We start from the raw sequence: 13715 nt of genomic DNA, 5'->3' as shown, positions 1-13715 counted from the left end.
GTGTGTGTGTGTGTGTGTGTGTGTGTGTGTGTGCGTGTGTGTGTGTGTGCGTACATGTATGTGTCCGTGTGTGCGTGTAAACGTGTCTCACCAGGCTGGTTAGCTGCTGTTCCAGGGAGATTTTGTCCTCCTCCACAGAGCGAAGCTGTTCCTGCCTGTTGTCCAGCTCCACACTAATTTCGCAGATCTGGAAAGGGGAAGACAGATGGGAGACATTCTAATGTCAAAAGGGATGCAAAACCAGAAAAACCAGAGGACTGTAATTGCAAAGACTATGAGTATGACCGGGCTGGAACAAATGCCTGCACAGACAGGCTGGAACCAAAGCCGGGCTACAATCTAAAGCCTGGACAAACAGCAGGCCAAGACTGAAGTCGCCCATCCCTGGGAGAGGGTTTAAGGGGATGTTTTTTAACCAGTACTATAAGACGCCCTACCTTCTTCTCCTGGGACTGGGACCGGGCCTTGAGGTCGCTGAGCTCCTCTGGTGATAGCGACACAGCGCCCTCTGTCTCCTGGGAGGACTGTAGTCTCAACTGCAGCTCCACTACCTCTCTCTCCAGCTCCATGATCCTAGACCGCTCAGACACTGTGGCCACCTGGAGAGGGAGGGAAGAGAGGAGGGAGAATGAAATTGGGGAATGAAGGGGGGAGAGAGTGGAGAGAGGGCCAGCCCTAGCCCCTCCAGCTTCTTTGATGTAGGACTGGGCAATACAGACAAAAATACATATCAAAATGAATCCAAATCTAATTTAGTTACGATATGAAAAACAGTATCAAGGCAATGCAAGAGTGTGCAGTTTAGACTCAAGCATTAGTGCAGCAGCATGATAACAGCTTTTTGTTCCAGAGGGTTTGGGGCTTGCAGGAGAAACGTTGTGGAATGCTGTGGCCAGACGATTGTGGACATCGATATCGCAAAATAACTAGACAATATATCGCGCACAGCCATATCGCGATTAATGACTAATCCACACTACATATCGCCCAACCCTACAGTGTCCAGAACGTAAAATACCGTTAGATCCAGAACTATTACCCGATGATGTCGGATATATGATGCCTATGATGGTATTACCCTAGTGTCCTCTAAGTCCCTCTGCAGTTTGTCAGCTTTGGTCTTTTCAAACAGAAGGCTCTGCTCAAGCTCCTTAATGTGGGCATGCTCCAGTTTGGTCTGCGTCTGTTAGTCAGAGAGAGGAAGAGGAGAACACACCAGCACCGGCATCACATGCCAGCTCCATGCCACACACAAGGATAGCAAACGATGATGTCATAGCAGAGACCAGAAAGTCGGAAGTGCATATGAGAGCCAAATGTTTTATCCCAGTGGGTTCTATTCTATTCCAATGATTCTATTAAGCCAAATCCTCAATGACCAGACCCATATAAAACGAGACATACAGGGAAAACGGTTCCATTTGAGACCGCCTGAATCGTGTAAAAGGACTCTAAACCCTCTAAAGTTCACCTCTATGAGACTGAGCCCCACCCTAACTACCTCTGTTTGGGTCTTTGGTTGGTTGAGTCACAGAAGTACAGAGTTTTGCTAACTAGCCTCCATGGTGGCTCCACGAGTTCCATGAAGATAATGTTCTAATCATTCTAAGCATTTGTCTGGCAACTATGGATCCATTGAGTTTGCCAAACTCTGTCCAGTGTCTTTATGGATCTGCCTGGATCTATTTTAAGGACCGCTCCATCTGGTGGATTCGGTTCTCTTCCCTTTGGTTCCCAATGCTCGAACACTTTCTTGACAAGGTCTTGCAATCAGTGACATCATCGCTTTATCCTTCTTTCTCTTCTGTAAGCGCCAGAGGTAGAGAGAGAGAGAGAGAGAGAGAGAGAGAGAGAGAGAGAGAGAGAGAGAGAGAGAGAGAGAGAGACAAATGAAGGCTTTGTGACATCACCCTCTTCATGAGCAAGGGGAAGAGAGGGTGCGGAGGCGAGAGAAGATGAAAGGATGTGAAAAGTGAAAAGGCGTGCCAAGAAGAGATGAGAGAGCTCTTAATAAGAAGGCGATGGATGGGGGAAAAAAATGAAGTAAAAACAAGAAAGTAAAAATCGAATCAAATTTGATTGGTTGCGTAGACATATTTTTTGCAGATGTTATCGCGGGTGCAGCGAAACGCTTTTGTTCCCAGCTCCAACAGTGCAGTGATACCAAACAATAAACCAAAATCAAAACAATTTAAAGAAAGGAATTAAATATTACAATGAGCAATATCAGCATAGCCGCGGGAAGTAAGGGTTATATATATATATATACACACACACTACATGACCAAAAGTATGTGGACGCCTGCTCGTGGAACATTTCAATTCGGCATTCCAATTCATCTCAAAGGTGTTCGATGGGGTTGAAGTCAGGGCTCTGTGCAGGCCTGTGAAGTTCTTCCACACTGATCTCGACAAACTATTTCTGTATGAACCTCGCTTTGTGCACGGGGGCATTTTCATGCTGAAACAGGAAAGGGCCTTCCCCAAACTGCTGCCACGAAGTTGGAAGCACAGAATCGTCTAGAATGTCATTGTATGCTGTAGCTTTAAGATTTTCCTTCACTGGAACTAAGGAGCCCGAACCATGAAAAACAGCCCCAGACCATTATTCCTCTTCCACCAAGCTTTACAGTTGGCACTACGCATTGGGGCAGGTAGCGTTCTCCTGGCATCCGCCAAACCCAGATTCGTCCGTCAGATTGCCAGATGGTGTAGCGTGATTCATCAGTCCAGAGAACGCGTTTCCTCTGCTCCAGAGTCCAAATGCTGACATTGCTTCCAGAGTCAGTTTGAAACTCGGTAGTAAGTGTTGCAACCGAGGACAGGCAATTTTTAAGCGCTTACGGTCCCATTCTGTGAGCTTGTGTGGCCTACCACTTCGCATCGGAGACGTTGTTGCTCCTAGACCTTTCCACTTCACAATAACAGCACTTACAGTTGACCCCTGCAGCTCTAGCAGGGCAGAAATTTGACAAACTGACTTGTTGGAAAGGTGGCATCCAGGTTGAAAGTCACTGAGCTCTTCAGTAAGGCCATTCTACTGCCAATGTTTGTCTATGGAGATTACATGGCTGTGTGCTCGATTTTCTACACCTGTCAGCAACGGGTGTAGCTGAAATAGCCGAATCCACTAATTTGAAGGGGTGTCCACATACTTTTCTAAATAGCGTATATATATAATGATATATATATATATATCACTAATTTTGTAAAATAATAAAAGATGTGTGTATATATATATACACACATAATTTATTTTACAAAATGAGTGAACTGGGCCTTTATTACTCCTGTATGAGCGGACAGAAATAGTCGTCAGCAGCACGGGGAGAAAAGATTAAGTCAACGGCCATGAATGTCAGAGTCCAGAATATAAATATAGATGTACATGATGGTGTGTATAGACATTATGGACAGAATATGAATAGAAAAGATGTGTACAGCAGTAGTTATATAGGATGAGCCTTGACTAGAATACAGAATATACAGTGCTTTCAGAAAGTATTCACACCCCTTGACTTTTTCCACATTTTGTTGTGTTACAGCCTGAATTTAAAAGTGATTGAATTGAGATATTGTTTCACTGGCCTACACACGATACCCCATAATGTCAAAGTGGACTGATGTTTTTTCAATACTCTTTAACAAATGAATACAAATGAAAAGCTGAAATATCTCGAGTCAATAAGTATTCAACACCTTTGTTATGGCAAAGGCTAAATCATTTCAGGAATACACATTTGCTTAACACGTCACATAATAAGCTGCATAGACTCACTCTGTGTGCAATGTTTTTTGAATGACTACCTCATCTCTGTACCCCACACATACGGATAATTGTAAGGTCTCTCAGTCGAGCAGTGCATTTCAAATACAGAGTCAACCACAAAGACCTGGGAGGTTTTCCAATGCTTTCGCATAGAAGGGCACCTATTGGAAGATGAGTAAAAAAAAATAATCTGAGATTGAATATCCCTTTGAGCATGGTGAAGTTATTAATTACACTTTGGATGGTGTATCAATACAACCAGTCACTACACAGATAAAGACGTCCTTCCTAACTCAGTAGCCGGAGATGGATCAACAACATTGTAGTTACTCCACAATACTAACCTAATTGACAGAGTGAAAAGAAGCACGCATATATGCATCCTTTTTGCAACAAGACACGAAAATAATAAATACTGCACCAGATGTGGCAAAGCAATTCACCTTTTGCCTTGAATACGACGTGTTATGTTTGGGGAAAATCGAATACAACACAAAACAACACATTACTGAGTACCACTCTCTATATTGTCAAGCATAGTGGTGGCTGCCTCATGTTATCCGCATGCTTGGGGAGTTTTTCCGGATAAAAAGGAAGTGGAATAGAGCAAGCACCGGCAAAACCCGAGAGGAAAACCTGATTCGGTCTGCTTTCCACCAGACACTGGGAGATGAATTGACCTTTCAGTCGGACAATAACCTAAAACACAAGGCCAAATCTACACTGGAGTTGCTTACTGAGAAGACAGTGAATGTTCCTGAGTGGCAAAGTTACAGCTTTGAATGAAATCTGCTTGATAATCTATGGCAAGACCTGAAAATGATTGTCTAGCAATGATCAACATCTAATTTGACAGAGCTTGAAGAATTTTGAAAAGAATAATGGGCAAATGTTGCACAATCCAGATGTGGAAAGCTCTTAGAGACCTGTCCAGAAAGACTCACAGCTGTAATCGCTGCCAAAGGTCATTCGAACGTATTGACGCAGGGGGTTGAATACTTATCTAATTAAGATATATTAGTGTTTTGTTTTTCATGATTTCTGTTCCAAATTTTAGAACGTGTCTTCCACTTCGACATTACAGAGTATTTTGTGTAGATCGTTGACAGAAAAAGTACAATTAAATCCCTTTTAATCCCACTTTGCAACAACAACATTGGCATAATAAGTGGGTAGGCATACAAAGTGGGTAAAACAGTATGTAAACATTATTCAAGTGACGAGTGTTGAATACCTATGTACCTATGTGCAGTCTCTAAGGTGCAGGGTTGAGTACCAGGTGTCTAGTAACAGGAGGAAAGTGGCTGAAGAAATGATCATTGAGCAAATGAAATAGCAAAAGAAAAAAAATGAATGAACTCATGAATGAGTGAATTAATGAGAGCTGAGAAATTAAAGACATTAAAGAAATATATGATCAGATTAATAATTGAATTTAATGAATGAATGAAACGAAAGAAAGATAAAATGTGTGGATAACTAAAAGAATATCATCAGGCCCACGTGAATACTTTTATTAATGCAGCAGCAAAAGCCAATCAAAAGCAGAGTTTTGCAGTGGGTAGAGAATAAGGGTAAAAAAAATAAAAGCACATCCCCAAACTACTGGAGCTACTGAACCAGAACTTCGACAGAGTAGAGGAAATTTACCAAGTAGCTATATTGAGGAGAGACTATGAAAAAGATTTTCAGCTAACCAATCGGATGAGAACTTGAGCTAACCAATGAGAGATGACGAGAGAGCCCTGGTCAACTGGTGAAACTATATTTTATACTGATGGATTCTGGGTTCTGACTCCTAATCTTATGTCTTTGTCTTATGCAGCTGTATTGACCCAATGGGTGAATAAACTTGGTTTAAGCTTTACTAATCACCCGTGAGTTTTAATAGGTTCATTTAGAACCTAACAGTACACACCCAGCATTGTACTCTGAGTGTATAAAGGGTGTGGCATAGAACAAAACGTTGAGTCATGACAGTACAGATGAGGGAATGATGTATATGACGGACCAAAGGAAGTAGCTGATATGAAGGAATTCTGCATCAGTGTTTCATTCGGCGTTGAAATATGAAAGGTGGAACAACGGTGTAACACCATCACATCAGCTCTACGTGGTATTTCACCATCTCAAATAACACTGTCTGGATTCTGTTAGCAGGTGTGTGTGTGTGTGTGTGTGTGTGTGTGTGTGTGTGTGTGTGTGTGTGTGTGTGTGTGTGTGTGTGTGTGTGTGTGTGTGTGTGTGTGTGTGTGTGTGTGTGTGTGTGTGTGTGTGTGTGTGTGTGTGTGTGTGTGTGTGTGTGTGTGTGAGAGAGAGAGAGAGAGAATCAGAGTACTGGGTCATTTGTTTACCTCTAGGTCACCTTTAGTGATGCAAGCTTCCTCCACAGTGAACTGCAGGTCTTCCACTTTCCTGTCAGACAGATAGAAAGAGTCATCCTCTTCTCCTCTCCTCCGACATCCCAGGCTCTATCCCATCCCAGGCTCTATCCCATACCAGGCATCGAAAAACAGCAATGCTTTCCAAACGATGCACTTAAAAATACTAACATAGAGAACAATATTGACATAACCAGCCCATAAAACCCCTCCATCTACTACAATTCTCATTTACCCTCCCTCCCTCACGCATACACACACACCCACCCACCTCTTCTCTTCCTCCAGTTGGTTCAGCAGCTCCACCTTGTCTCTGTCTGCTGTCTCCACCAGTTCACGCAGTTGATCTAGCTTAGCCTCCATCTCCATAGCATACTAACACACACACACACCCACCCACCTCTTCTCTTCCTCCAGTTGGTTCAGCAGCTCCACCTTGTCTCTGTCTGCTGTCTCCACCAGTTCACACAGTTGATCTAGCTTAGCCTCCATCTCCATAGCATACTAACACACACACACACCCACCCACCTCTTCTCTTCCTCCAGTTGGTTCAGCAGCTCCACCTTGTCTCTGTCTGCTGTCTCCACCAGTTCACGTCTGCTTAGCCTCCATCTCCATAGCATCTCACACCAGTTCACTCCACCTTGTCTCTGTCTGCTGTCTCCACCAGTTCACGCAGTTGATCTAGCTTAGCCTCCATCTCCATAGCATACTAACACACACACACACACACGTGCCATATCAATGCATTGACATGGTTTGCTATAGGTCAACAACATAAAACATGTGTGGGAGACGGATATTCCACGTGTATTGCATTTTTCTATGTGTGTGTGTGTTGTCTATGCTTTCTCCCCTCACCTGCCCCTGTACCTTCGTGAGCAGTGACAGTTCCTGCTGCACCTCCCCAGCATGGCTGGTTGCCTTGGCGACCTCCCCGCGTTCCATGTCCCTCTCGGCCAATAGCTGCTCGATGTGCTGCTGCTTCTCCTTCAGGGCTTCCTGTAGCGCTGTAGTGCCAGAGATCTTACGAGCATACCGCGACGAGGTCTCGGTCAGCTAGGGGGGGAAGAGATAGAGAGGACACATTCAGATGAGACAGACACAAGTGGAGAGAAGAGAGAGCAGGGAGAAGATAAAGAACGCTGTGTGTGCGTGTGCATTTTCAGTAGCGTGTTTGTGTGTGTCTTACCAGGCCAGTGCGGCTGGGTTTCCCACTGACAGAGGAGGTGACAGAGCTCAGGGAGCTCAAGGAGGAGGCGCTGGGACTCCTCTTCATGGTGGAGCGTCTCCGCGAGGAGTCCTTGGCTTTAGCCAGGGTGCTGGGGAAGCCGATACGACTCACCTTGTGGACCGGCGCAAACAGGCCGTACCGCGGCAGACACTGGAAATACCTGGAGACATTTGAAAGGGATATCAGAGGATGTCAAAAATCCAGAACACACCTGAAACATATGAGAAGGACATATTCTTAATACGTATCATTTTTAAGACTTTCTCTATACGGGTCAAACTTTAAAACCACTGAATTTCATGACACTTGACTATTTAGAGAAGGACATCTTTTTAATCGTTATCGTTGTTTTTAAAAGACTTTTTCTATAGGTACAGCTTTAACCACTGATAATAAACCTGTGTGTCACATATCTAACCTGGATCCAGCCACGGCTCCATCATTCTTCCCAAGTGGTTCGTCCAGCTCCACTCCACACCACTCCCCCTTGGCAAACTCTGTCTCCCCCATGAACCTCACTGCCCCCGACTTATTACCCCCCACCTGGAGAGAGAGAGAGAGAATGACGGAGAGACAGACAGAGAGGGAGGTAGTAGAGAAGGAACAAGAGCTGTGAGCTGACACACACACACGCACACAAACACACACACACAAACTCACCAGCACGCGGTCTCCCAGTCTCAATTCTCTTCTGGTCTTCTTGGCTGAGTCTGTCTCAGAGAGGTTGGACACTGACCCGCTGCCCGTCATGGTTCTGCTCAGCGGTGTCTTGGTGCTGTTACCAGTGGTATTAGCAGCCCCAGCAGCAGCAGTGGTAGGGGAGTTTGCCCCTGTCTCGCCAGGGTTAGACTGCCCACAGTTGGCCTCCATCTCTGGCATAGCCGTCTTGGTCAGCTTGGAGGGGCGTGTGAATATTCCTCTGCCATCCTCGCACTGGAAGTACTGGACCCCCGCCACCGACCCGTCATTCTTTCCGATGGCCTCATCCAGGACGATGCCAGCCCACTGGCCTGGGGCAAACTGCGTTCCCCCCAGGAAGTGGACATATCCTGGCTTGTTGCCGTTGACCCACACCTTCTCCCCCACCTGGTAGTCCATTTCTCCATCCTGGGTGGGAGACTTCTCAGGAGGAACAGGCTTTGGAGCAGCTGGAAAAACAATCATCATCAGCAGTAGCAGCAACAACACACACACACACACAAAAATACACACACACACAATGAGCCCTGCGGCTGATTCTTACTAGAGGAAGGGGAGGTGCGTGTCGGTAATCCAGTTGGCCTGCTTATCTTGCTGGGAGGCTTGATTCCACTGGGTTTGCCTGTGCTCATGGTCCCTGCTTGCTCCTCAAGAGGATATGGGCTACTGGAGCAGAAGCTGGGGCTGGCCTCTTGTCAGGATGGGGGGGCTAGGCCTTCCTGCCCCACCACCTACTTTGTTCTGCTCCACCTTGAGGCCGAGGCCTGAGAGACACAAGACACAGAATAGTTCTTAATAGATTTCATTTGTACTTCATTAAGTTCACAAAAATGACATGTAATTCAGACAGACAGACAGACAGACAGACAGACAGACAGAGACAGACAGACAGACAGACAGACAGACAGACAGACAGACAGACAGACAGACAGACAGACAGACAGACAGACAGACAGACAGACAGACAGACAGACAGACAGACAGACAGACAGACAGACAGACAGACAGACAGACAGACAGACAGACAGACAGACAGACAGACAGACAGACAGACAGACAGACAGACAGACAGACAGACAGACAGACAGACAGACAGACAGACAGACAGACAGACAGACAGACAGACAGACAGACAGACAGACAGACAGACAGACAGACAGACAGACAGACAGACAGACAGACAGACAGACAGACAGACAGACAGACAGACAGACAGACAGACAGACAGACAGACAGACAGAGACAGACAGACAGACAGTTTAGACAGACAGACAGACAGGAGAGAAGAGAAAGAAAGACAGACAGACAGACAGACAGACAGACAGACAGACAGACAGACAGACAGACAGACAGACAGACAGACAGACAGACAGACAGACAGACAGACAGACAGACAGACAGACAGACAGACAGACAGACAGACAGACAGACAGACAGACAGACAGACAGACAGACAGACAGACAGACAGACAGACAGACAGACAGACAGACAGACAGACAGACAGACAGACAGACAGACAGACAGACAGACAGACAGACAGACAGACAGACAGACAGACAGACAGACAGACAGACAGACAGACAGACAGACAGACAGACAGACAGACAGACAGACAGACAGACAGAGAGAGAGAGAGAGAGAGAGAGAGAGAGAGAGAGAGAGAGAGAGAGCAAGAGACAGAAAGAAAGAGGGTGTGAGAGAGAGAGAGAAAGAGAGAGAGTGAGAGGAAGAAAATGAGAGACCCCTGGCCTCTAGCCAGGAAGCAGCAAGTCAGTTTAGGTCCAAATACACAGTTGACAGGAAGTCAAGACATTCCAAACCCACCCAGCAGCACTTCACACGTACAGTGTACACACACACAGGACACAGCATCATTATAACTCCATTATAATTCAAGACTGGTGCTTGTTTCTGGACACTCCTGACTAGTGACTAAGAGCTCCAGAATGACATGACTAAATGGTCCTAAAAAGAGCAGAGAAGAACAGCCATCCTCTATGTAGAGATACTCCCGCCCCATCCCTCATCCAGTCAGGGTGTAGCTGGGAAACATTGGCTACTTGTTCGTTGTCTTCCCTATGGGCGGGGACACACAATAGCAATGTGTGTCCCCTACAGTGGTGTAGAGGTTTTAGAAAAATGGGAGGGTAAACTGATCGTCGTTCGCGATGAACAAAGTAACCTTGTACTTTCTAGGCCTTTTTCCGCAAAAGGTGGGTAAACCCTTGCCAAAGTAAAAAAAAGGTGCATCAACTTTTATTATCAAGTTATCCATCCATCTTCTAATGAAACAGCACTCATTTGGTGCCAGAACACTCATCACACATCAGCTATGACTGTGGCGGGTGTGTGACTGTGTGTGAAGAGGGTGTGAAAGGAGTGACGGTGCACTTAATGGGGCCACATTATTCATTCATTATTACCCAGCCAGTATTACATGGCCATGGATGGTAGAATAAGGGAACAGCGGGAGACTCTAGGGACAGAATTGCCATGGGTACTTTCTGAATATTATCACAAAGTCTAGGTCTACCGGGTCTTTTGAACTGGCCCAATCAATTCAATTAATTTCTAAATTCAAGTCCTAATATCAAAATGCAGGTTGAACAACAAGGCCAGTCTGGTCTGGAGCCAGCCAGGTAAAAAAGAAGACCTTGCCAGATGTGTGGTGACGTACCCAGGGACGCTCCTCCCCCTCGGGGTGTCAGTCCACAACAATGCGAGCATGATGCTGTCTCTGGCTGCTATTAACTCTCTGTAAAAACGACTCTTTCCAGATCGTAATAAACGTATTATAACACATTAATATAGAAACGATGCCAATTTAACTGTTGATTTTAAGCGAATCTTGCTGATGACCATAAATAGTATATGTGTCTAAATCAAATAGATAGACCGGTTCAAGTGTGTGAAATAGGGAAATAGGAAATAGGGCTTTGAGCTCGTCAAATATCTAGCTAGCTGACTAAAGCATCCGTTACAGGACAGCTTTACTGAGGATACATGCAGCTTGCCTTTGCTGAACTCACCTTTACACGAGTCAGTCTCTCCAAGTAGGTGAATTTCTCTCCACATCCCTGGCTTCCATAATACGATTAGTAAACCAGTCTTCATGGCTGGAAGCTATCAAGCTATATGGCTCTTGACTGATATAGCAGAAAGGATATTTCTAATAGTTTTCTATTAGCTGGTTAGTTGCTGCTGGCTAACCAGCTGGTTAGAACAGGGGAGTAATGACAGATCCTGGTCTGAATGTGAAGCTTGCTTGTCTAGCTGAGCTCTGGCAAAATCAATTAAACTGACTCGCAGCAACTTGAACAGTTTAGCTTTATTGAAAGGACGTGATATGTTCTCATCCACTTATGTATTGTATTAGAGAATAAGAACGTAATTAGAGATAATAACCAGCTAGCTACATAACCCGCTACGCATTTCTGCTTTGGACCAGTGGGTGTAATTCCCGATGCCTTCCTTCCCTGCTGTCCCTCCCTGTCGGAATTTCAGATCGTGACTAGCTATCTAGGTAGCTTTCCCTCGCATAAAAAGAAAAACAAATGGGGATAGGAGTGGTATATATAAAACAAATATTGCTTACCTGAAGTTTAGTCGATAAATCACTGTTTTGATCGAAGCGATTAAAATAACTGCAACAGTACGCCCGTTAATTCCCAAACCCTGCCCAGCACACTGACGTATAATAAGAACGGCCTAGCATTGTGACCATAGCGGCATTAAGGCCAGGTGATCATAGGGCTAATTTACAAAATAAAAGTTCCCCTGAAAATGGTTTTACTTATTAACTGCATTTAAAATCACAAACAATATTGTTGGAACGCACAATCCAGTAGAAATTCGACTTTTCGAGTAGAAAGACGATGGCCAGGTTTACTCATGTTGCCCAATGATTTAAGTAAATAAGTCATTGTTTTAGTCAAAGTAAACGTATGATATATTTGGGCTTTTAGTGATATTTCCAAACTGCCTACTTCCTGCAAATCCGTGTGAATGCAGTGCCTTTTCCTATGATATGAAATACACATTCTTTTCAGTTTACCTTTTGTTTTAGGGCTGGGTTTTATTTTAACGTTACCACCCACCAGCATGGAATTATTTATTTAACAGAAATAGCTGCAAAGTTATTCATATTTCTGAGCCAAACAGCCTTGTTGTTACGTCCGTTGTTGGAATGAGACCAAGGCGCAGCTTGGTACATCTTTCTTTATTTATTTATTTATGTCTTTCTTTCTTTCTTTGTTTTGATGAACACCAACAAAACACACACACACACACACTCCCTGTCATAAATCAACCAAGGCTGTGGTACATCTTTTAATGCGAAAATAACAAAAAAACAAACAGGTGCAAAGGTTACACAAACACAAAAAAGGAAAAAATAATTACCCACAAAACACAGGTGCTTGAATTCTCATAGAAACACATAGAATGCCCACCCCCCAACTTACGCCTGACCAACCAAAATAGAGACATAAAAGGAACTACGGTCAGGGCGTGACACAGATGGGATGGCATATAGCTGTAGAATGCTGTGGTAGCCATGCAGGTTAAGTGTGCCTTGAATTCTAAATAAATCATAGACAGTGTCACCAGCAAAGCACCCCACACCATCACACCTCCTCCTCCAGCGGGCATGTAGTTCCACATCTTTTAATGAAAGTGAAACCGAAATAACCAAAAAAACAAACAGGTAAACAGCAAAGACCGTGACGCAACCGAGATGCACACAAACACAAAAGGAAAAAATAATTACCCACAAAACACAGGTGGGAAAAGGCTACCTGAGTATGGTTCTCAATCAGATACAACGATTGACAGCTGCCTCTGATTGGGGACCATGCCAGGCCAAACACCTAGAAATAGAAAACATAGAAAAAAACACATAGAATGCCCACCCCAACTTACGCCCTGACCAAACCAAAATAGAGACATAAAAAAGGAACTACGGTCAGGACGTGACACAGATGGGATGGCATATAGCTGTAGAATGCTGTGGTAGCCATGCAGGTTAAGTGTGCCTTGAATTCTAAATAAATCATAGACAGTGTCACCAGCAAAGCACCCCACACCATCACACCTCCTCCTCCATGCTTTACTGTGGGAACCACACATGCAGAGATCATCCGTTCACCTACTCTGCGTCTCACAAAGACACGCCGGTTGGAACCAAAAGTCTCAAATTTGGATTCATCAAACCAAACGACAGATTTCCACTGGTCTAATGTCCATTGCTCAAATTTATTGGCCAAGCAAGTCTCTTCTTCTCATTGGTGTCCTTTAGAGGTGGTTTCTAACTAGCAATTCAAAGGCCTGATTCACGCAGTCTCGTTTCAACAATTGATGTTGAGATGTGTCTGTTACTTGAACTCCGTGAAGCATTTATTTGGGCTGCAGTCTGAGGTGCAGTTAATTGTCGATTTCTGAGGCTGGTAACACTAGTGAACTTATTGTCTGCATAAGAGGTAACTCTGGGTCTTCCTTTCCTGTAGCGGTCCTCATGAGAGCCAGTTTCATCATGGCGCTTGATGGTTTTTGCGATTTCACTTGAAGAAACGTTCAAAGTTTTTTAGATGTTCCGTATTGACTGACCTTCATGTCTTAAAGTAATGGTGGAC

General features: G+C 44.6%; 1 protein-coding gene across 6 annotated transcripts in view; it reads right to left on the bottom strand.

The window, feature by feature from the left end:
* LOC124048688 (CAP-Gly domain-containing linker protein 1-like) overlaps nucleotides 1-11831 on the bottom strand; it is a 33183-nt gene extending 21352 nt beyond the window's left edge. The window contains exons 1-12 of one of the 6 annotated variants that reach the window (XM_046369707.1): nucleotides 11681-11831; nucleotides 8629-8848; nucleotides 8046-8533; nucleotides 7804-7928; nucleotides 7344-7545; nucleotides 7013-7210; nucleotides 6795-6863; nucleotides 6680-6714; nucleotides 6124-6184; nucleotides 1079-1183; nucleotides 438-599; nucleotides 92-187 (exon numbers count right to left, since the gene is read on the bottom strand). In XM_046369707.1, coding sequence (XP_046225663.1) covers nucleotides 92-187; nucleotides 438-599; nucleotides 1079-1183; nucleotides 6124-6184; nucleotides 6680-6714; nucleotides 6795-6863; nucleotides 7013-7210; nucleotides 7344-7545; nucleotides 7804-7928; nucleotides 8046-8533; nucleotides 8629-8716 — 1629 coding nt within the window. In that variant the 5' untranslated portion in view covers nucleotides 8717-8848; nucleotides 11681-11831. Of the gene's footprint in view, nucleotides 1-91; nucleotides 188-437; nucleotides 600-1078; nucleotides 1184-6123; nucleotides 6185-6421; nucleotides 6526-6679; nucleotides 6715-6794; nucleotides 6864-7012; nucleotides 7211-7343; nucleotides 7546-7803; nucleotides 7929-8045; nucleotides 8534-8628; nucleotides 8849-11680 lie in introns of all 6 variants that reach the window. The other 5 variants (XM_046369709.1, XM_046369711.1, XM_046369706.1 and 2 more) reach the window with 5 other exon arrangements.
* Nucleotides 11832-13715: the final 1884 nt, after the last annotated feature.

This window comes from Oncorhynchus gorbuscha, linkage group LG11, assembly GCF_021184085.1.
Source record: "Oncorhynchus gorbuscha isolate QuinsamMale2020 ecotype Even-year linkage group LG11, OgorEven_v1.0, whole genome shotgun sequence".
Lineage (NCBI taxonomy): Eukaryota > Metazoa > Chordata > Actinopteri > Salmoniformes > Salmonidae > Oncorhynchus > Oncorhynchus gorbuscha.
Note: the sequence above shows the minus strand (reverse complement) of the source record. Positions and strands in the feature narration are given on the sequence as shown.